At 38.3% G+C, this 24,998-nt stretch overlaps 2 protein-coding genes across 3 annotated transcripts in view; one reads left to right on the top strand and one right to left on the bottom strand.

Moving 5' to 3' along the window:
* sdk1 (sidekick cell adhesion molecule 1) overlaps positions 1 to 24,998 on the bottom strand; it is a 306,103-nt gene that overhangs the window by 262,195 nt on the left and 18,910 nt on the right. The gene's annotated exons all lie outside the window — the stretch shown is intronic.
* On the top strand, positions 10,606 to 12,296 carry LOC110015291 (zinc finger BED domain-containing protein 4). Its single transcript, XM_023958370.1, has 5 exons — positions 10,606 to 10,695; positions 10,762 to 10,875; positions 10,984 to 11,241; positions 11,350 to 11,972; positions 12,056 to 12,296. Exons 1-5 carry the CDS (start codon positions 10,651 to 10,653, stop codon positions 12,288 to 12,290), a joined length of 1,275 nt encoding a protein of 424 aa, XP_023814138.1. The 5' UTR covers positions 10,606 to 10,650; the 3' UTR covers positions 12,291 to 12,296.

The raw sequence follows: 24,998 nt of genomic DNA, 5'->3' as shown, positions 1-24,998 counted from the left end.
CAATCATAAAGAACAATGCTACATCTAATGAACTGTAGAGCTAATAAGTGCATAGAAATATGGACATAGATGTGTAGAAAGTACATGCTAAATGATTTTGCAGCTCGGGATGTGAACAAACATATCTGGTGAAAACGCCAGCACTTTATAGCAGCAGAAATACCCTGGACTCTTTAGCAGACAACAAACAAATGCTGTCTGGTTTGAATAAACAAATTAAAATGATTGCAGGTTGGGATGAGAATAATACAACACCAAGCTAATTACTGCATCTGTGTCAGACTTAAGCTCAACATTTACTAAAACAAAGACACAGTGAATGTAAACAAACTAATGAATAGATTTAACATAAAAAAACAGTCAAACTGTTGCTTAAAGGCATATAACTGCTGTCTTGCTTTTATTAAAGACCCACTCCGATTAAAATTGCATTTTTGATGTTTTTAACATGTTCTTGTGGCGTTTGTCTGACGATGGAGGACATGTATAGAAAAAATTAGGCTTAAAATTGCATTTCAGTATTTCTTTATTCAAATTCTTGTGAATCAGGAGTAGACGCAAAAATGCTGTTTAAAAAAAAACTTTTTTCTGATGTAGAAAATATGATGCCACAAGCCCCGCCCTTTGCTTCATTCTGATGCATCCACTGGCAGCCAATTACATCCACGTACGTCTTTGTTTTCCTCGTCTAAGCAGGCATTTGGGACAAAACTGTACAGCTGATAGCTTCAATATACCGCACCCATTTTTGTTGCACTTGTAATTTTAGGTTGGGATTGAAAGGGGCTGTACGCAAATGGGAAAGAGTGTAAACCGATTGGATGAGGGGATGTGGGGGCAGAACTATTTCATACCAGAAACTAAGTCCTAGAAAACAAAATATGAGAATATTGCTTTAATAAAGAAAAATAAAGGAAAACGTTAAAGAACTGTTTTTCTTAAAGTGTTTTTTTTTTTTTTTTTTGCATTGGGGTATGATTGTAACTATAGTGAAAGCAATCAAGCAAAAGCAGGAAACTCGTTTTTCCTGATCGCACTTTCGTAGCTAATAAAACCAAACATTTTTTACATGGGTCCAAATATTATAAACAAAAACATTTTAAGATTTATTGACAAAAATATATGCACCCCATGGATACTTACTTCTACTTTACCGCACACATACACACATAATCCGAACAACTTCAATTTTCATTCCACTAATACAGTCGCAGTATTTACAACCTGCTGGACAAAACATGGTCCTGCTTAATTAGATTAAACGGTAGTGTGTGTTCCTGTTGTGTGCGTGTGCACATGCTTGTTAACATGCATGGTACAACAGGTGAGGCGGGGACAGAATGAAGAAAAGAAGGGGATGGAGAGAGGAAACAGAGAGAGAGGGAGGAAGAAAGAGAGAACGGGTTTACCTTCACTCTGCATTCAGGGAGGTGGTGTAGATCGTTAGCTAAATAAATTAGAGCCTAGCGGCTGTGGATATCACACTGCCATATGTCAGAGAGAGGGAGGGAGGGAGGGGGAAGAAAAGGTAAAAGAGGAGAGGTAAAGAGACGGAACTGTTTGCTGCAGCAAGTGTGAATAAATACATAAAGATAGCAAAAGCAGATGTGGTGTCTTTTAGGAGAAAACCTGAGATGGTAAAAACATGAAGGGTGCGAGCAGAAGAGGACAGAAGCCAGCCCAGAAGAGTGTACGTGTAAACAACAACTGCAGCGATAACAATGTGGGCGACCACTCTCATGAGCAGCAACTTTCTGTGTTGACCATGCTCAAGATGAAATTTGACCATTAAAGTCCACGAAACAAAAGTAATTCCACTTTATCTGCTTTTATTTTACTTTTAATTCAAACATATCCAGTTTATCAATATTAGTTTTGAACATTGTCAGTTGATCAATAAGATTTACCATTCCAAATTTCATTTTGACTTGGTTATTAAAGTATAGAGACTATCTGTAAAATATATTTGGAAATATCCTTAAATTATCCTTTCTATACAGACCAAAAGTTTGGACACAACTTCTCTTTCAGAGTTTGCTTTATTTTTATGATTATGAAAAATCTACTCACATTGAAGGCATCAAAACTATGATTTAACACAGCTGGAATTATACACATAACAAAAAAGTGTGAAACAACTGAAAATATGTTATATTGTAGGTTCTTCATAGTAGCCACCTTTTGCTTTGATTACTGCTTTGCACACTCTTGGCATTCTCTTGATGAGCTTCAAGAGGCAGTCACCTGAAATGGTCTTCCAACAGTCTTGAAGGATTCCCTGAGATGCTTAGGACTTGTTGGCCCTTTTGCCTTCACTCTCCGGTCCAGCTCACCCCAAACCATCACGATTGGGTTCAGGTCCGGTGACTGTGGAGGCCAGGTCATCTGGCGCAGCACCCCATCACTCTCCTTCTTGGTCAAATAGCCCTTACACAGCCTGGTGGTGTGTTTGGGGTCATTGTCCTGTTGAAAAATAAATGAGGGTCCAACTAAACGCAAACCGGATGGAATAGCACGCTGCTGCAAGATGCTGTGGTAGCCATGCTGGTTCAGTATGCCTTCAATTTGGAATGAATCCCCAACAGTGTCACCAGCAAAGCACCCCCACACCATCACACCTCCTCCTCCATGGTTCACGGTGGGAACCAGGCATGTAGAGTCCATCCGTTCACCTTTTCTGCGTCACACAAAGACATGATGGTTGGAACCAAAAATCTCCCATTTGGACTCATCAGACCAAAGCAAATATTTCCACTGGTCTTATGTCCATACCTTGTGTTCTTTAGCCCAAACAAGTCTCTTCTGCTTGTTGCCCTTCTTTAGCAGTGGTGTCCTAGCAGATATTCTGCTATGAAGGCCTGATTCACACAGTCTCCTTTTAACAGTTGTTGTAGAGATGTGTCTGCTGCTAGAACTTTGTGTGCCATTGACCTGCTCTCTAATCTGAGCTGCTGTTAACCTGCCATTTCTGAGGCTGGTCACTCAGATGAACTTATCCTCCACAGCAGAGGTGACTCTTGGTCTTCCTTTCCTGGGGCGGTCCGCATGTGAGCCAGTTTCTATGTAGCGCTTGATGGTTTTTGTGACTGCACTTGGGGACACTTTCAAAGTTTTCCCAATTTTTCAGACTGACTAACTTTCATTTCTTAAAGTAATGATGGCCACTCGTTTCTGTGTACTTAGCTGCTTTTTCTTGCTATAATACAAATTCTAACAGACTATTCAGTAGGACTATCAGCTGTGTTTCCACCTGACTTCTGCACAACACAACTGATGGTCCCAACCCCATTTATAAGGCAAGAAATCACACTTATTAAACCTGACAGGGCATACCTGTAATGTGAAAAACATTTCAGGCGACTGCCTCTTGAAGCTCATCAAGAGAATGCCAAGAGTGTCCAAAGTAGTACTCAAAGCAAAAGGTGGCTAATATGAAGAAACTACAATATGACATATTTTCAGTTGTTTCACATTTTTTTGTTATGTATATAATTTCACGTGTTAATTCACAGTTTTGATGCCTTCAGTGTTACTTTACAATTTTCATAGTCATGAAAATAAAGCAAACTCTTAATGAGAAGGTGTGTCCAAACTTTTGGTCTGTACTGTATATATTGCTTTGATCTGGCCTCTTTAAAATTGCACATAATTGTGAAATTCAGATTTTTCCTTGCATATTTAAGTGGTCATACATTAGTAATAATTAAACAGAATGCTAGATCTCAATTCTACCGTGAATCTAGACAGCATTTGATCTTAATCAATAATCAAAAGAATACCAAAAGCATAAGCATGGTATAACTTCCAGACCTTGATTTAAAAAGAAATCTGTAATTAGTTCCTGAATTATTTAGATTCGCTCTTACCATTCAGACCAATTGCAGTCAGCAGGAAAGTAAATGTGAAAGACCCAGTCAATTTGCATCACTTGCATTCTTTTAGAAGTTGCTTAGTCTAAACAACATTCAAGTAACATCTCTTTATAGCTCTGGCCCATTTAGACATTTACTACTTACAGTAAATAGAAACAATCTCATTTGCATCTGTTGTTTCCCATAGCAGGTCTATTTAAAGAGTTTAACCCATTTACAGAGTTGGCTAGAGACATTTTTCTACTACAAGACATTTTTTATTTTATTAAAAGAAATAGTATGAATAAAATCCTTTACAGTATGAAACTTATCCTAGTACAATAAAGCCTTAACATGAACTGTTGACAAAAATTTCCAGTAGTATTTCAGGATGACTACAGAGAGAGGAGCAGTTATTTTCAAACTGTGCTTAGAATACTGTATCAAGCTAACATTTGACTAAAGCTTTTGTCTGCACACTCTTCTTGAGAAGGTCTTAAAGTGATTAATATGTTTTGGCTGGCAATCCCACCTCTCACCCAATAGCATGACCTGGATTAAGGAAATATAATCCAGGTCAAGGTCCAGCAAATTGAGCAAGAGGTGGCATTCACACATACAGCAGTGAAAGCTCATTCCCACTGACAACTTTAAAAAGAAAAAGCTAGCTCCTATATTTTAGTGTGTAGTGGCCACACTAAGGCAAGGCAAAGCCTTCTCAGTTACTATTTTTTTTCAAATTGCAGAGCGTAAAGAAGTGAGTGGTTATTAAAGAGCTTTGGCATTGATTAGACACACCTGAACACATATCGGAAAGAAAGGATCAACAGCAGAGGCGAGGCAACAGACTCTGGGAGATGAAACAGGAGGACACAGAGAGACTGGAAGCATGTTGAAAACGAGAAGACAGAGGACAGGGTGGAGACAGCAGGTGTGGCGAGGGGGGTTGGTAGACTATAAATGTCTCTAAACATATCCCTTCAGGACAGCCTGTAAAAGAAGCGTGTCAATAGAGGAGTAAAAGTGAAAATACATTCTGCCAACAGTCAGAGAGGTTTTAACACTCCTGTCAGTGGCAAAGGTGTAAAGACATGCACTTTCATAAATATCCCACCTTTCATTATGTATTTTCTGCAACACAGACATATACCCTGGACACACAAAATGTATAAACACATTCACAACTAAAACCTCTTCCGAGACAAAAAAACTTCAACCCACAACCATAAATACATAAAAAAGATGAAAAAAGGCCTGGACTTGGTGATGCATAAAACAAATATACTTATAAAGTACTGCAGTCTACACTGAATAGATACATAAAGTGCATTTCTCTTTCTGCCTTTAAGGACTCAGATGAAAATTGTGTTTTGGTGTTCTTAACATGTTCTTGAACCATTTTTCTCCTGATGGAGGACATATAGAAAAAAAAGTAAGATTAGAATTGCATTTCTGAGTATTTCTTTATTCATATCGTGTCGGATCAGGAGCAGATAAAAACCAGAGGTCTGAAAAAGTTCATATTTGTGACATAGCAACTGAAATTGGTGGGTCTATCTCCTTACTCTTATCCATTCTAAAGCATCCACTTGCAGACAAATAGATAGATTAATTTCTTCATTTTCCTCTCATGAGCTGCCATCTGGCTCAAAACTGTAAAGCTGGATAGCTCCGATATCGCTTGCCATTTTTGTTGCTCTGCAAATGTTAGCTTGGTGTTGTAAGGGGCTGTAGGCTAGCAGGGAAAAGTGTAAACAAATGGATAATGGCATTTCAGTGTGGGGTTAGTTCCACACCAACCGTCCTGGCCACAAATCCAAGGCAAATTTTTGAATAAAGTCCTGCCACTCTGCAGAATTTTTTTTTAGTTACACAGGCTTTTCTGATTTTTTAAGAAAACTGCAAAATCATAATTAAAAGACCAATGGAAATGATTTTACAGTAGATCAAAGATGATTGGAGTGGGACTTGACATATTTTGGCCTATCCACTATCTACTTTTCTAAATAAACTAAATGTTCTTTTGCTTTAGTATTAGTCACAACAGTCCTTACGGGTTAATACAGGCTGTCTGCAGACAAAAAAGCCTTTATGGGGGCTCACAGGTGACCCTCAATAGACCATTTGTTGAGCCCGTCCAGCGAAAAATGTTTATCTATCAGAGTACAGTTTGTGTGAGCACCCTACGAGAGTCATACAGGCACTTACGTATCACCTGCATGTGTGGCAGTTGTGCAGTCAGTAAGGAGCCAGTGTACGCACCCTACCAATGACAAGAGTGTGGCATAAGGGAACCTATTGACAGCATCACACATACGTTATTAGTGCGTGCAACATACTTTATCCTTACAAATACCTCACAATACACTTACCACATGCATTACAATCCATTGACCTTACATCCTGTAAAGTGGCTAAACGAACATCAAAGGAACTGCAAAACACACCTTTTCTTAAGATGCAGCCGCTCCTCCCTACAACCCCCCCATGGGCCCAGGCAACCCAAAAACCTGCATTACCCATACAGGCTAACCCCTCCATTATTGTGCATGTGACTAAGGCTTCGTCTTTGCTGGAAAGGAAGGTTCCCCATCTTTACTTTAATCCTTTATTATTATCTGTACATAATGGCATAAATAGGCCTAAAAGAACCTGTTCTAGATATATATTTTACAGCTAAAACACTATGCACAGATTTACATAGGGGCAAAATAATTTCAAACTTTCCATTACTCATCATTTAATAACAACTACACATAACAATTGCACAGTTTTAATAGAAATGAACACAAACTAATACTTGCTACTGTCACCAAATTTGTTCAAAGATGAATAGAATTGTTCGGCAACAAGGTCCTCATTTCCTTTTCCATGCTTTACCTCTTTATCACACACAAGACAATTATGGCTAATGTACTTACAATCTGATTATGTGATTATATAACTACTGCTGCTAATCTAACGTACCCTCTCCCAGCCTTTCTTTGGGATGATCAGTGATTCATGTCTTTAAAAGGATGTATAAGACCAAAAGCAATGGGTGAAACGAACTGTGAGATTAAACTAACCTCCTCCACCACTTTCTGTCTCCCTCTCCTGCGTTCTGTCCCCTCCTCTCTAAATTATCTGAAAGCTGTAATTAAAAAGTGCACACTGGTTTCTGCACAGTGCTAACAAGCGGGCCAAAACACACTCTCAGATACCCACACAAATCCACACTAAATTAAAGATAGTTAAAGCGCAACTAATCAACTGAGTCAGGGCCAAATGGAGTGTTATGGGAAATACACAATTTTGTACAAATGTCCCTCTTTTCTCTCTATACACAAACATGACTTTGGAGCATCTTCGTAACAATATAACAAACAATTTTAGATGTGGTTTCCCAATGAGCTACAAGTAATGATCAAAGCAGGTTTACTCAACAACAATGTCAACCTGTTACTTCTGCTGTCTTCGTGAGCCTCAACTGTTGGTGGCAATCTGCAACTCGTACATAATCCCACAATTTTGAAGGTCTGGGGCAGTTTTGATAAGGAAGATCTACCTTACGGGTGTGCTGGGTTATTGCATCACTCTACACACCTCTCATCAATTAAACCATCACTACGAACTCATAGCTAAATTCCCCACCTTTCCTTCTCATGCAATCACAATTATATTTTGGCTTTTAAATTCATGAATGTGTATCTCTCTGCATTCTAGGTAGTTCACTGGTTCTCCTCCACCCCGTCTCCACCAGGAACAAAACCTTATGGACTGCCCTTTAACCACCATCACCATCTAGGCTCTGAGGTTTATTCAAATTTGGTCCAAGCTTATCTCACCAGTACTCTGTTATGATCCTGGGCCACTCCACCTTAGCAGCTCATCTGAGCAGTCCAATCAGCTGATTTACTCCACCTGTGTGCCTGCCTTCAAAGGGAGCTGCAGCACTTCAGTCGGTGTCAGCTTGTCTTTGCCTATGTCCTTTTGCCAAGCCCTGAAAGTCTCATGCTTTTGAGCTGTCTTCCCCTTCCTACATCAGTCACAAAATAGACCATTTTGTGCTTTAGTCTGTTTCTTGGGGTCCATATCTGAAACCCTGAAAGTATGACCTGATCAGCATGGACCCCAACTAGGCTTCAGCATGGAAGGCTCAGGTGGATGGAGCTATAGTAGGTTATGAAAATCTCTTTTCTAAACTAATAAACAGATTTCATGACATTTGTTAACTTTAGTCAAGTAACTGTTTCTTCTCCTCCGGCTCCCCCTACCCTGATGACTGCCATCCTGAGTTCTGGATGGCAGTCTCATCTCACATTTCCCTACCTGAGAGGTCTTCTGGAGAACCAAATGTTGACCATTTTTGACCAGTAATATGTTTTGCTTCAAAACTAACTTCTTTTCCCTCAGACAAAGACAAAGCTAAAGAGGCCTATTGTCTCCCTCCTGCCTGGTCAAGCAGACAAATGGGGTAGAGCTGATTTTTTTTTTTTTTTTTTTTTTGGGGGGGGGGGGGGGGGGGATCTCCTTCTTGCCCATCTTTTAAAAGTTTCTCACAGGAGTTGCGAAGAGTGTTTGATCCTATTGATCTAACTGCTGCTGCTCCACCTGCTGGCTTACGATTGTGTTGGTCCCAGAGGCTCCTTTTTCCTGTCCTACCTGAGTTCCAAATAAACCCTTTTGTGCTTTTGCATGTTCGTTTTTCTGGGGTCCATATCCAAAACTCTGACTTAACCAAGATGTCATCAGCCCAGAGCCTAACCGCCACAGACCATGGACTTTCATGCATTTTATTTATCACTGACAAATCTTTACACTCATTCCTTAGATCTCTCCCTATTAAAATTATAGGAAAATGCCTGAAATAGTTTAAAAAAACAAAACCAAACATTAGCCGTGTAAAATTCTTTATCAACAAACTTCCTTTAGCATCTTCATCTTCATTAGTACATCATCACCCTGTTTACACAACCTAAGTTCATGTCTGTTAAGAGATTGTTTTTTTAAGTATAAAGTTAGCCAGTGTTTTGGTGTTCTACAGCATTGTCAATTGTCAACTAATTTTGGTAATGGTTTCTTCCTGCAGTAACCTTTTTTGCTCATCCTCACAGCACTCCATTGTTTAAACATTCTATCTTTGAGTTACATTCTTCTACTTGAAATACCTGCAGGTTTATTTCAACCTATAGTTAATTAGTGAAAAAGGAAAAAACTGATAAAACAGATCCAGTCCTGGTCATCTCGGACGAATATTGTAGCTTCCGTGTCTTCAATGCATATGCCTCAAACCAATCTGTATACACAGCAGGGGCGTGCAGCTTTGTATGATGGGAAAAATGTATCCAGGCATTTTCTTAAAGATGTTCTGTCATGCAGAACTTCTACGTATTCTTCCTGTTCTGAAGCTACATTGTTTTTAAAGGTCTTTATTTGTAAATTCATAAAGTTTCCAACTGATTCTCTGTGAGTCCCTGCTGAGAATTACATTTCCCAAATGTCTGACATAATGTGTGGCCATGTTTAGTGGCTGGTCTGCTCAAACATTACAGTGCATGCTTCATCTTTTTTTATTCGTTTATTTATTGCACAAAGTTCTGCAGACTCAAAACTCCGAATTAAAAGTTTTTTGTTTGTTTTTTTAAATCATCACTGGGTAATTCAAGCGATCACAAAAAACAGCAAATCATACCTGCTGCCATTTAACTATCAGGAGGTTGCAGCTGTGTGACCAAGACGGTTGCTGAGTTAAAGCAAGGACATCCAGCACTTTCAGATTAGAGACAAAAAAAAGTAGAAACGAATTCAGAACTGCCTGGTCAGCTTCCCAGTCTAACATGGTCTTTTCCTGAACATTAATTTCATCCTGCATTCCTGCACAGCTTTCACCTGCAGACATTTATCATAACCTATAATGCCCCGTTCTATTAGAAGCAACAATTAACATGCAAGAACTGAGAAAAAAGCCAACAGAAAAACCCCAGAGAACTACAAGTTCTGAGGTTTGTCGTCCATCTGTGTCTGTTTAAATGAAATTCATTCAAATAGATCTTTGTCACAAAGGGGCTTTAATTATTACCAGGATCAGGGGATAGTCCATCCTTCATTCTGCTTGTCAAAAACATAAACGCCACTGTCCATTTTTTTAACAGTGGATTAATATTGATCAGTTTTATTTTTGCTGAATATTTTATACAAAGTTATTAACACTGTTCGTTCCAGGATCCCCCTCACCTTTTCCCATGTTGGAGAGTTGGAATGTTTAAAAGCAAATATACAAACAGAACACATGTTTTTACACACATTTTGGTTTATCTTACCACAGTAGGTAATTCTTCTTAACTGGAGCAATGATAATACAAAATAAAAAAGGCCTATTAAACAAGAGCTTGACTCATAAGAAATTAAAGAAGTTTAAGATAAAAAAACAAAATTAACAAATTAAAGAAAGAATAAGGAAAGTAAAAAGGAACTAAGAAAAACATTGTAGCAGATCAAAGTATGGCACTTGTGGATCGGGCAAATACTGTAATAGAAAAAAGAAAAAAGTAAAATGGACCAACAATAATAATGATTTAGATTGTTTTAAATAGGTAAAAGAACCTAAATATAAAAATGTATACTCGACATGTGACATTCTGATGAATTAATAATGCACCTAGTGGCAGCCCTTTACAGCACATAATTTATATCATATGACGGAAGCAAACTTGAAAAAAGGACAAAGGTAAAATATTCAAAGTGTTTACGTAAAGAATCCAAAAATTCTTGTTTTAAAGTTTTTGCAAGTACAGCAGACATGTAGACATCCATTAACATGGACGCTTACTTGGCTGTAACATGCCATTTTATCACCGAGGAGGTAGGTATCCCCTGCTTTGTGCAATGCTTTGGTTTATGTATCTCAGTTTGACTTTGTTCATTCTAGGTGGAGCTGGCCTCTGTGGTCTTGGGGGTTCTGAAGTTTCCCCAAACCCACACTGCAGCTCACTTGGCTGAGGCCAAAAATCTTCTCATGGAAGAATGGGGAATTAAAGGGAAGGTGCGAGCCAGATCAATAAAGTACAAAATCATTCATCAATATGGCCTCCCAATACCTAATATACATGATTTGTGAACATGTAATCTTTCTGTAACCAGGCCTGTCCAGGTGACAGGCCTGGTTACAGACTGTGCTCCCAACATGGTTGCATGTGCTAATATATTACTGCTTCGGCACATAATGTGTTTTGCACATATGCTTAATTTGGTGGTGAAAAAGTCCCTTGCCCAAACCCCTGAACTAGAGGATATCCGAAGTAAGGGGCGTAGGATTGTCGGTCTTTTTAAATCCAGCACCACAGCGAAGGAGAAGCTGTCAGAGATGCAGCGACAGCTGGCCAGGCCAGAGCACAAATTAATACAAGAGGTGAAACATTTTTTCTTTTTTTTAAATCTAAGATTTTACATGTTTTTGCAGTTGTTTATTGTGTTACTTTCTTCTCTCCTTTAAAATGTGCTTGCTGTCTTATCTTAGGTGGAAACAAGATGGAACAGCACATTTAATATGTTGGAAAGGTTGTTTAAGGAGAGAGAGCCACTGGGGGCAGCTCTGGCCACCCTCCATACAGACCTTCCTCCACTCACCTCAGAGGACTACCAGGCCATACACCACTGCTTGAGCATTCTTTCACCGTTTCAAGAGGCCACAGTTGAGCTTTCAACAGAAAAACAAGTGTCAGCATCCAAAGTCATTCCCATGGTCAAAATGCTGAAACATTACATCTCAAGCAGGTGTGGTCAGATCACACACCCACTTGGTGAAAAACTGGCCACTAACTTGAAGAACAATCTCCATGAGAGGTTTTCAGCTCTGGAGAAGGTCACTGCTCTGTCAATGGCAACCTTGTTGGACCCAAGGTTTAAAGAGCTGGGGTTCTGCAGCCAAGGCTCTGCCCACACGGCCATAGAGCGACTCACTAAAGAGTGTGCTGCAACAATGCAGGCGCTACTTCCAGAGGCACAGCCACAGTCGCCACCTAGAGAAGGTTCTTCAAGTCAGCAGGAAGATGGTGGTCTCTGGGCCCTGCTGGACAGGCATGTGGGGGTTCAACAGCAGGTGACCAGCACAACTGCCAGTGCAACAGTGGAGGTTCAGAGGTACAGTAAAGATTAGAATCCTCATCATAACTTCTGCTCATTTTAGACTGGTGCATGACAATAGGCTATTAATGTCCTTCTAGGTACTTAAAGGAACCTCACATCCCAAGGACTAAGGACCCACTGAGATACTGGGTTATCCACAAGGTTTTATACCCACATCTCTACAAGCTGGCAATGAAGTTTTTATGCACACCAGCTTCATCTGTGCCTTGTGAGAGGATCTTCTCCAAGGCTGGCGAAATCGTCAGCCAAAGACGAAACAGGCTGAAGCCCAGCACAGTGGAGAAAATTCTGTTTTTAAATAAAAATCTATAACATGTATCCCACCCAGTCATGTTAGACCCTGGTTCACAATCACTCATTCTCACTTTATACATGGCATTCACAATGTAACACAAGCACTTCTCACAAATCTTCAAACATTGTCTTTGTTTTATTTCCACACTGAAGTGTTACAAGGGCAAGGAACTTAGTGGAGTAGATGATATATGTCCTGTCTGCCACCAGATGCCGCTGTTCTGTGTGGTTTCGAAGCCCCAAATGCTTCATTCATTTTTCTGGCACATTTACACGAAGCCCCATGAGAGCTTCATGGGGCTTCGATTCCCATCCCTACAACCAACCAATTTAGAATAATGATTACATTTCTGACGCTTTCTTGGGATGATAACTTGTTCTGTTTTTCATTTTTGACATGCATTTGCAAAAATGTCTCATACATGTTAAAAGTGCCCAGTGAAGCATCAATGTCTCAGTTTAGAACCCCATCTGAGAGTACTGAAAGCCACGTCATTATTTTTCTAGACATTTATATGAAGCAAACATTTCTGATAGTTGTTACTAATTGTCAAGAAATGGTATTGTGAAAAGGCTGGGTAAAAAAAAAAAGGAATGAAAAATATGACCAAAAAAACTCAACCTGTACATGACAAAAATGAAAGATACAGAAACCCAAACCCATAACCGTAGGAAGCGAAAGGTGTCAAAGCAGAAGTTGTGATGATGAATGACTGAGCGCCTGCACTTACAGACACTGAGGGGACTAATTAGCTAAAACAGAGACAGCTGTGGATGATTATAACCTCAAACCTGGAGCCGTCATGAAGGTGTGGAGGGAAAAAAAAAAAAGAATTAGACTATTGAACAAACTAGAAACTAAAAGTGGCTTAAAATAAATAACTGAATAAAACTAAATTAAAGGCACTGACTCACAACAACATCAAGCAAATCCCTCTCACGAAATCAGCATGAACACCTTGGTAGTAATTCTCATCAAGTAGAAAAAAACCTGTGTCCAGTAAAGGACTGTTGTTTGGAGTTTGTGACTGTACCCCTGCATGCCCAGTCTACCGAGCGCTTGTGATTGGCTGCCTGAAGTAAACTAATGACTGACTGTGCAGAGAAGACAGAGACTTACTTAGGTCTGATTAATGTGTTTTTCTCAATGCCAATTAAACACTGATTACTCAAATTAACAACACTGGGCTCCCATAATCACTAAGTACTCACACAGGGACTGCTGTTGATGGAAATGGGCTCCACGGCAGCTACACACAGAGAAACACACTACTGTGAAGCACCACACCCCGTTTGTTCCTTTACCCTCATCCACATCAACTGCCGGCATGTCAGCAGTTATCGTTACCAAATCCAGGGTTACTTACTCACCACATTCCCCAAACAGCCTTTCCTGTGATCTACTTTTTTCCCTCTATGTCACACTCACGCAACATGTGCACACCAACACACACATAGCCAAAAGTACAGCACCTAAAGTCATGCAAGAGCACACATACAACAGGCCTCAGACAGACAGCTGGTGCCACAGGGTGCAGTTAGCGGATCCCTCCTTGGGATGTCTTGCCACCCCTTATTTGGAGTTAGAGGCACAGAGACACAGAGGGGCAGCACGTGGTGCAATTAAAGGAAAGGAAACGAGCACAGGAGGGTGAAGAGGAGGGATGTGACAGAGCTCGACAAAAGTGGAAGAAAAAATAAAACAGAGGAACGTTTCTGCAGACTGAATGTAATGCAACACCACCAGGAGGGGGGATGGAGGCTTTGACGGCATGGAAACACACAGTCACTCCAGGATGGGAGAGACCATGAAAAGCATTTGAGGGAGAGTTCCTGAACGGTAGAATTCAAACTTTACACCTCCATTAAAGATCCTTTTTTTTCTAACCATGTGCTCTAAACATAACTGATGTGGATACAAGCACACTGTTTTGCACAAAACTGTGCTTTTACTTTGTATTTGTGCCCACAAGAAGAAAAACATGTAAAACAAAAAAAATGTATTTTAAGTGACTTTTGGCACTGTCCGTGAACTTGTATGTCCAAAAACTATGTGTCATATCGTGTGCTTGTCAGTATGCACCAATTAGGAATCATAATACAAACTACTATACAATATTTAGATCCTTCTCATGCCAACCAAAGGGCTCTAAACCAGGGAAAACAAAAAACATCGGGAATAGTCTAGCAATTTGAGGTCAATAAATGTTACTTTTACATTTGAAGTAAAAGTATAATTTAAAAATACCTACAGTACAAACCGATAAAGTCTTATTGGAATGTTTCATGTTTTTAAAACATATACATCGTAAAGAATAACACTCAAAGACATATATATTCAACTGAAGCAATGCAGTTCTTTATGGTTATACCTCAGTGGCAGGAATCATATACAGACGCATTTGTTTGGAGTTTGGACTGGAAACGCCAAGGTCAAAGTGGGAAACACTGCCAAAAGTGGTAAATAATGAGAGAACAAAGATCCAGTGATACTTCTGCATACAAACTGACTGAAAGGGGAAATGCCTAACCAACTAGACGTAATGGTGGATAAAGAACTGTGGCAAGCCGTTATGGTGGATGTGGCAGTACCAAGTGATGGTAACATCAGAAAGAAGGAACACGAGAAACTGGAGCTACCAGGGACACTGAAAATTCCTGGAGAAAGTTCTGAAGGTGAAGGTGACAGTGGTGCTGGTGGTAATCTGAGCACTCGAGGCAGTAACCCTTGAATTGGAGGAGTGGCTACAGAAGATTCCTGAAAGAACATCAAACATCTCAGTCCAGTAAAGTGCACAGAACCCTTCCAGGCCTTTGGTAAAGAACCCAAGCTTTGGTGACAAAATAGTTTGCTTGTTTGTTTGTTTGTTTGTTTTTTTATATATATAAATGGCTAATTAGCCTGATACACTTGGTACAAATATATAATCCTATGAATTTAGTATTGAAAGGAGAACAATGTACAACACCAAATGGGCCGACATGTATGAATGCATAACCTAAATAAACAGAACTCGACAAGAGGCTGGCACTCTCACAAGATTCAACATTTAATGAAGTACTTAGGAAAAACACTCAATTGTGAATGTTTTACTGAGGACTATACTGAAGTGCAAATTTTGAGCAGAAAAAACAAACAGATACTGTCAAACACAAAGAACATGGTGATTTCTGCTGGGCATTAGACGCTCTTTAGGAATGATGGTTGCAGTAATCAGCATATTGTTTGCCTAGAGCCTTCCGCTGACATTTAAAATATTGGATTACTAAAGCAAAACCCACACAGTGCTTTTCAGAGTACATTATAAAATTAATAAAATAGAAATTACACAACACTAGATCAGAATGAAATAGGTTTGAATGGTGAGAAACAAGTGTTATGTGAATTTTAAAAACAAAATATTCTTCAAATGTGGTACAGATTTAGTTTTCTTACTATTATTGCCATGTTTGTTTGTTTTTTAGGGAAACTAAACTTTTAAAGGTTAAAGGTTGAAAGACCTTTTGCCAGACACCCACATTATGTTTTCAGTTTTAACTGAAGATGGGATTCTTGGAAGTAATTGGACATCAGTTGCTGGGTTGTTGACACTTGCATCTGCTCACATGACATTTAGTCATTTAAATTTTAGCCACACTTCCAGGGAAACAGTAGAACATTTAACACAAGGTATGCTATGTTGTATCTATAGCTTAATACATTTTTTAGACAGAAAATTTAATTTTTTACTTTCATGTTTGAATTGTTTATCATCCAGAAACGTGTGAGGCTATGCAACTTCATTAGTCCACTTCAACCGCAATTGTTCAAAAAATATAAAGAGGTTCCTTTGTTAATGGCGGGAACTAGGTTTTAAAAATTAACCTATAATAAACAAAGCTACAATTTATTTATTTTCTTTTTTTAACAGTTATTGGATGTAAAATTACTAACTAAACACATTCTACACTTTTCTCAGACAGACTTGGACATTTTCTCACTTTTCCTTCTTGTTTAAGCTCTCTTTTAGTTCAAACCTTTGCAGAAAAATAGGCCCATTATAATGGAGTGACACCAGATATGCCAGAGCATGGGTCTTCAACTAAAATTGAAAGCAGTCCAGTTAGAAAAAAGGTCTTGAAGACAAGGTCCAGGAAAAAAATTATGTCAAAAGGTTCAGTGTAATATATTTCTTCTAAACAGTTTTTGTCACTTTTAACCAGGCTAACAGTTGAATCTTAGACAATTCTGCTTTATGCTACTTAATTATTTTCTCACAATGTAATCTGTTTTATTAGAGCAAGACTTATGAGACTTATCAGAATACCATTGTTTGTGTGTATGTACCGTGTTTTTGTATTATCCTCTAATCCTTTTAAATGTAACTTTTCCAGACATAATTTGAATAGGTTAAATGTAGAAATATTCTAAATAAAGTAAAATGGTTATTTTTTTCAATACAGCATTGTGATGTAGCATTATGGAATTGTTTAGCTTTATGGAACAAGTCAGACCTTGTTTTGTCATCACAATGACATATTTGTAGTAGAGCGAAACAAATTGACTCCTAAAATCAAAGTAGGGCAAAAAGCGGTGGTGAGTCATCACATTGATGGCAGTAAATAGTACTCTTGGCTTCACTTAAAATAATCATGTCAGAAAAGTGGAGTACTTCTGGACAGGTTGGGCTGTCCATAGTACCGACGTGACCAAAAGACAAATGTATTACATTTTCCCCAAGCATAGAACTCAAAAGGTCTATCCTATTTTCACAACAAGAAAAAAAAAGTGTTCCTTCTTTATTCTAAACTTAAAAAAAATGTACTAGCCTCAGGTACTGTGGTGTTTGATGGAGATCTGTGGCTTTAATCTAGATAATGCATTTCGAGTAATGTTAAAAGCAAACTGAAACATTCTTTTGATCATACACTCCCTTTACAGAACTGGCTAACTTTAATCTTTTAATTTATTGAATGCCTAGGAGAAAGTTTGCAGGGGATCTCAACTCGCTTCATCTTTTATTGCATCAAAAACACCTTTTATCAGATCATTATGATCTTTTTAGAACTTAAAATATAAATGACTGGCAGGCCTCTTGGTTTTTTTTCTGAAGTGAGATCAAAGTACCATGTGTGTCACCATATCCTATTAATACGACTTTGGCTAAAGCCCAAACACAACCTTGTAGCAGAGAAGTAAAGAAGGGGGATGCAACAGGCAATTTCAGTCTTTTCAATTTCCTTTCTGGCTTTTTCCATTTCCACATTTATAAAAGTCACATCGCGAGACTGTGACAAATGTTAATGCATCGCCGCTTTCAGCAGCCCACAGAATGCATCAACGCACAGCAAATGTTATAGCATTATCCTTTTTGAGGTGAACATTTATGCAACATGGAAAATCAAAAACAAAAATCATTTATCTGTCACAACAACTGCTAGTGGCATGACTCCATCAAGAAAAAAAAAGCAAAATGAAAGCAATGTGTTTCATGTCACACTGCTGACCCAACTGTATTTATGCTATTTTGTGTCTATTTTAGAGTTTTCTTTGACTTAATAAAAAAACTAAAAAGCCAAACTATCATTAAACCCACATTTTCTCACAAAGTGAATTGTTCACTGCTTGAACAACTAGCAAAAACATATAGCCTCTATCAAAAGTCATTTTAGAAAGCAATTATTGATGCCTTCATGGTGGTTTGTTACCATTAGGGCTGCACGATATGAGGAAAACTTGCAATATGTGATATTAGAGATTAATATTGCGATAACGATATAATTTGCGGTATATGAAAAAATAGAAAAATGCCAAAAAAATCATTCCCATTTCATTCGAAACAGTTTAAAATTACACTCCAAATGACCCTCATTGACATAGGTGACAAACATCTAACATAATAGGCGTCCATCTGATTGGTAAACAATGGGAAGGCGTCCATCTGATTGGTCAAAGCATAAAGGGATTTATTTGATTCGTTAAAAGCGTCAAGCTGCCATAAGATTGTTTTAACACATTTTGGGTTTACGATTTATTGCGATATTCGCAGTCTTTTGCGATATGCATATTGCAGAGCTGGATATTGCGATAACGATAAATTTGCGGTATATTGTGCAGGCCTAGTTGGAATGTTCTCAAAGACTTTCTTACCCTAATTGTAAGATTTAGTTTTAGTTTTAGTTTAGATGACTGAAAATGTATGCACTACTTTTTAAAACAGAAATGACAATTTGCATTATTCTTTAAGATTGAATATATTTGTGACACTTAATGAATACTACTGCACTTTTTTTGGTGCATTTTAATTTTAGCTTGACAGTGGGTTTCATATTCAAATATTAGACTGCCAACTGTCCAATTTCCCTGGAAAAATCAAAACATAGCTGACTATGGGAAAATGATTACAAATGACGGGATTATTTCATGTATAACCAATGATGCAATTTACATGATAAAACCCCCCAGGTAAGACCCATCAGCATCTCAATTTCAGAGCCCAGAATCAGAATTGATCAGAAAAGAGTGACCAAAAAAATCCTGCAGCAAGACGCTTTCAGTTAATAAATCATACATTGACTTTTTAAAAGCTCAAATGGAATCAAACACATTGAACTCCAGAGGAAAGGCTTAGGGCTCGAATACTTTATCATTAAAATGATTAATTATGCTGTGTAGCATTGCTTGGGCTTTACATTTCATCAAACAGTGGTTCAGAGACCATTCACACATAGGTCTCCAAAACATCTGCATACCAATGTGATCTAAAGACTGGGTTTTGTGGGTTTTTGCAGTGGTCTGACACTCCTATCCTCAAAAATAAATGCAACTGTGAGAACACATATGTTCACTAAAGTGATACTAGTTCACGTGTGCTGTAGTCAAGGCTGAATAATAACATGTAACTTTATTTTTTACAACTAGGATGAACATTTTTCTGAGTTGTGACAGTAAACAAGCAGTTTTTCTTTAGATGAAAGCATTACACTTGATCAGCTTATGAGTGATTGATTTAATTCAATTAAAAGCCATTAAAAAACACTATATTAATCCCCAGAGGCAAATTAGAAAATGTGTTTTGAAATTAAGCTTTACTTCATTCTAAATAAACATTCATTTGCCTAATATAACAATAGCTTGAAAATAAAAGAAGAGAGTGTAGTCTTGTCATGTCCAAACCTTAGTAGGAGCTCTTTTTTATTTCCCCACTCACGCAGTGTCTATGCAAATTTATCACTACTGGGAGCGACTTGGTGCTCAGTCCAAAGATAGTCCAACAAATGGAGAGGTTATGGAGTGAACCACAAAACCATCCAATTAGGGAGCAATCTGTTCTATTACACCAGCCGAAACATCAGTTGACACCCACACAGCCATATGAGCGGACATGCATCTGTGGACTCACTAACTCCAAACATTAAATCTCATCAGTAAAGTTTGACATTTTAAAATAAATGCTTTGGGTAAAACCTATAAAGGACTCTTGCATTTTTTTTATTTTGCAAAGGAGTTGATATGACAAGTTGCAGATATATTTGAAGAGTTTCCAAGCCATCCATGAATTCAGAAAAAAGTGAGTGCACAGATTATCTTCACCTCACTTGACGATAGTAACATTTTTGTTTCTTTGTTAAGGAGGTTTTTAACCCGATGTTTCCCTTCACATTGATGTAATATTTCAAATTCTGAGGCAGTTTATGCAAAGCTTTTTCTCAAACATGCAGGTGGAGAGATTTGACAGTATCCTGAAGTATTACTGTATCCAGAGTCGACTTGAAAGCTGTCTACACTGATGCAAGAGAATCAAGCCATCATTGTTTCATCATAGTCTAGGGTAGTGCTTTATCTGCCACACTGACATGTCAGATCTGTGTCCTCAAAGCAGAACATACAGAGGAGTGCCCAATTAGCTGAATGGTACCAAGTGTGCACTTCTTTGGTTGCAAAACAAGTCTTTATTATCCCCTCATCAGGTCTTTTATGACAGTTATAATGAGTCCTTTCTGCTTATATAGTGTCTGCTTTTAATCAAATGTAGCACTATACACTTGATTGCTAAATAGGTTCTCATAAACCTAAAGTAAGCTTTCAAAGTTTCCTTTTTTAGTAAAAAAAAAAAAAAAAAAAAATCCTGGAAAACTGTGCAAATAACCAATAGCGTTTAATTAGTTTCCAATAACAGTTCAAGCTTAACATTGGAAAAATGCTGCAGCTTGAAGAGTCTGAGAGCTACATGACCTTTTGGGTTTATTACAACTTTTCTAAAAATTGAACGGCTTCCTGAGGCAGTGACCTGGATATTTACAATATTTTACTTTTTGAAAAACGCTGGTAATGGTACAGAAAAAGACTTCCAAACCATTCATGACTGGCCTTCTAACATTTGTGGAATTAAGAGGCACTTACAGGTGCCTTTTTAGATACTTGCTGATGTCTTTCCCACTTGGCATCAGTTTAACACACAGCTAAATGCTCCAAAATATGAAGCAGCCAAAACTCCTGTTTTTATAGAGATGCTCACATTTGCTGATGACCCAATTCATAAAGAATATTAGATTAGCAGCACTTGGCAATAATTGCCCTCTTAGTTCTGGCAAAGGAGTAAAGGTCTGCCTAGTTTTTAACAAACCATGACATCACTTTTGCACCGTGTTTTCTAAATACACAAGCACAGGTTATAGTTCAACTATTTCAAATTTGATAAGGACCCGATGAGTTATATGTCCAGCTAAAGTAATGTATAGAATTGAAAGAGAGCAAACTTTATTTCACATAACTGCATGTAATGATAGGTCTAAAACACAGGCAGCCAAAGAGAACACAGGCATGTGTTTGAGTGTCATAAACATTCTGCTGAGTCGTAGAAATTCACCACAGAAAAACCAATCTGAACTGCCAGGCCGGGATATAACTCAAGATGACTGAGGTATGTCTTTGTGTGTATGTGTGCGTGTGTGTGGGTGAAAGTGTGTACCTTTGTAAGGTTTGCGTCACCTTACAAACAAGAGAATTAATTCCTCTTTTTTGCTTGAGTGCGTTCATTTTATCTTCATATGTTTTCCTTTCTGTTACTGTTCCCATAGTCACAAAATAAAACAAGGTACCACTTGTGTGCACTCCAATTAATTTTAAAATGCTTTAAGCCGATGTCTATGGGAGTGGCGCGTGAATGCTTGTCAGTGTGCCTTTTGAGCCTAATATGTGTCCACTTCCCTTTTCCCCCAATTATTCTGAGTAGAAAAGAGTTCAGTTTTACCATTGAAAAAGAAATCTGTTCTGCAACAAGGGATAGAAGAAAAGACTAATGTGCAGTGTTGGACAGGAAGATGGAGCAAAAACCAGAAGTCTGACTGACTGAAAGTGTTTGGGTTGCAGATTGGCTGTAACTCCAAACTTAAGCTGAACACTATTTCCCACTGTCAGCACTTCAGAAGTAGAGCACAAAACTCTGAGTTTAATTCAGCATTGTAGCAGTGATCTAGTAGCTGATTAACATTTTGAGCAAAATCAAAATCAAGCAAATCCTGGATGAAATGGTATCTTAAATTGACTTAAAAATACTTTAACGTAGTAGTTTACAATGTTAATTAAAAATAGAAAAACCTTTTGACAGCAAAAAAAATCCAGAATCCCACAGTCAGGGTGATGGCTAAAGATATGTCATACCTGCAGAATCGATAAGGAAGCCATATGCAGCTCTATAAGCACTGCAGGTATCTGAACTATTCATTTTAAATGCTAATGAACTATGCCTACATCATAACATGCTATCTTTAGCTGGAGCTCTTCACTGAACATTTCTGCTGGCCGTGGTCTTTTAATATGCATGTTTATTGTAGTTATACAAAATTTGAATCTGGTGGCTTTGGCAAGCATGTGAACAATTCTGCACATGTACTCATGGATTTACATCTAGATAATATGACAAAAAAGGCTCTGGTTATTTTTTTATGGCTGCTTGTGATTGTCAGAATGACTGTCCATTTAACTTGAAAACATTTTTTCAAATTTACATGGTATCGTTGACATATTGAAGTGAGCCTATGCTTATTGCTCATTATATAAGCATTTATCTGCAAAAACAAGACTTTTATAATTTCACAGTGATTCATTGTCAGATACATTTGGAACAAAATGGTCATTTCCAGGAGCACGAAAAAGCTGTAAAAATCTCTGGAATTCCAGTTTGTCTATGCTTCACCACTTTTGTCACTGCATCTTCAATCAAATGAAACAGCTTGTTAAAAACTTTGAACCAAAATATAACTTTCCAAATTTAAAAGGGCTTCTAACAAGCAGAGATAAACATTTTTATAAAGTATTAGGAATTGATTTTTACTTAACTTTACAACACAAATAAAGTGCCGTACAGCGTTTGAGGTAAGAACTGCCAGAAACTGCACTCAGAATATAGCTGTTTAGTGTTGGTAACAAAAAATTAATACTGAACGCAGAAAATAAAAATGGGGTAAAAAGAAAGTTATTTTTGGTATTCATCTTGATGTCTGTGGAAAACATTAGATAAAAAATGTTTTATGCTTTAAACAACTCAAAAGGCAGTGTTAAATCTATCGAACTCTGATCAGAAGATCCAAGTGTCTCTGACCAAGACACTGAACCCCACATGACTCCTAGTGGTAATATGTTGGCGCCAGTGGAGCACCCATCAGTGTGTGAATGTGTGTGTGTGTGGGAGAATAGTACTGTGAAGGTAGAGGAGCACTATATACAGTAAATATTCACCATTTACACAATATGTTTATGCTTTAAGTCCTATCAGATCAAACCATAAAAAGGGAATACAAGTGATGGTTTGACCAGTGAGTAACTGATTATTGTGCTGTCTAAAAACTTTTGACACTGAAAGGTTTGAATACTTAAGCGGGCTTTAAAATGGAACTTTATAATGCCATCAAAAAGGATAGAAATAACAGATAAAACACACATGAGTAAAGAAAGCAAAGCAGACTGCTTCAATGCTGATTTACTGCAGTAAGTATCAACTTGGGTTCAGCATCTTGGTAAGCAGAATTTCTTATGTCATGTATTTTTCTGGCCAACAGCTACCGCATAACATTTTTAGGGATGTCTTTTTGTCTTTGTAAGTCAGACTGCAAGTAGGACAGCAAGACTGCGGATGGTTATACATGGAGATCAGATGAGAGAGACTGATGAATGGGACGGCATTGAACTTTCTCTGGTCAATTGTGGATTTAAGAGTGATACAAACTTATTCTGTCAAGGTTGTTGAAATCATAAATACCACTTTGATACACGTTTTTGTTTTCTCTTCTTTCTTCCTCTTTTTTTGTTTGTCCAAATATTTATTGCAGGGTTTTTAAAAAAATAGGCCAATTACTGATTGTTGCATTTCTTAGGCTGCACAACGTCTGCTTGGCTGCAACAGCTGATGAGACATTTTCAATGTTGGAATGATGTCTTTGTCTCAAAGGATGGTTCCAGTGAATGCTATGCTACATAAGATATTAGAGCATTTCAAATGTCCTTTTACCATTTTACAAATTAGGGCAAACCTTTTCATGGCTGCCACTTAGATGCTTCCGGGTCATTTCACACTGCATCCATTTCTAAGCGAGCCGCAGCATTTAGACAGACCCTTTGTTTTGATGTGCGCTGCACATGCTAAACCCGGCTCAGCCTTTTATTCTGGCCACATGCCACTGCCATACTGATTGCCATTGTCACATACAAACACAAGCTTTTGTAGTGCAAGCCAAGTCTCCATGCTGGCTGGCTCTTCACAGAGGTGTGCCCACCTCTATCTCACATCAAAGGGCTGAGCTAAAAACCTCTGGCCAGACACACATGAAGTGAGAACCATATTTCCTGCCCATTTCTGGCTAAGATTAAAAAAAAAAAAAGCATAGTTTTAGTGTGAGCCTATAGAACAAGTACACACACAAACTTCCCTAAAAATACACAGACGGACACACAAAGCCACTCATTCAAACACCTGTGGTAGATCAAACGATCAAGCTGAGAACACACACCTGCAGTGGGGTAAAGCCCTTGGACTGAGCATGTAAATCATGCTGCTCATTATGGTGCACTCTCCTGCACTTGTACTCAACCCAGCATGACCTCAGTAATAGTTTGTGACTGGCGATTGACTATGCAAAAATCCCTTTCAAAGAGCTTGTCACGGTTCAGCCACGGCGCCCAAAACAAATGACAAACAACCGGACATTTGTTTGTGGTTTAGAAAGAACTGGGATGGAGCTGAACTTAATGTGCTGTCAGTGAACATTTTTCACACCACATCTATGGAAAAAGGTTGTTAGTTAAACCAGTTTAGCTGAACTTTGACATAGATATCTAATCACCCAACCTAGTGGCAGCAGCTCGGTGCAATTAGGCATGTAGATGTGACCAAGAAAAGGCAGTTAAGTTCAAACCAGACTTCAAAATAGCATTAGAAAGGTCACTGGGGCTGACCTTGACCAGGCCTTAGTTGCAGCTGCCAGCCAATGAGCTGGTTGGAGTATTTCAGAAACTGCTGATCATCTGCGATTTTGATGTACAACTATCTCGGGGGTTTACAGAGCATGTCTCCAAAAGGTAAAAATATCCAATTAGCTGCAGTTCTCTGGGCGAAAATGTCTCCTTGATGCCAGAGGTCAGACGAGTATGGCCAGATTGGATTTTTTTGGGCAGCAGGCAACAGTGACCTAAATAACTTCCCTTTACAACTAAGTTGCACAAAAAAACCAATGCACAACAGATCAAAC

The sequence above is a fragment of the Oryzias latipes genome, chromosome 1, assembly GCF_002234675.1.
Source record: "Oryzias latipes chromosome 1, ASM223467v1".
Classification (NCBI taxonomy): domain Eukaryota; kingdom Metazoa; phylum Chordata; class Actinopteri; order Beloniformes; family Adrianichthyidae; genus Oryzias; species Oryzias latipes.
This window is presented reverse-complemented; position numbering and strand designations above follow the sequence as displayed.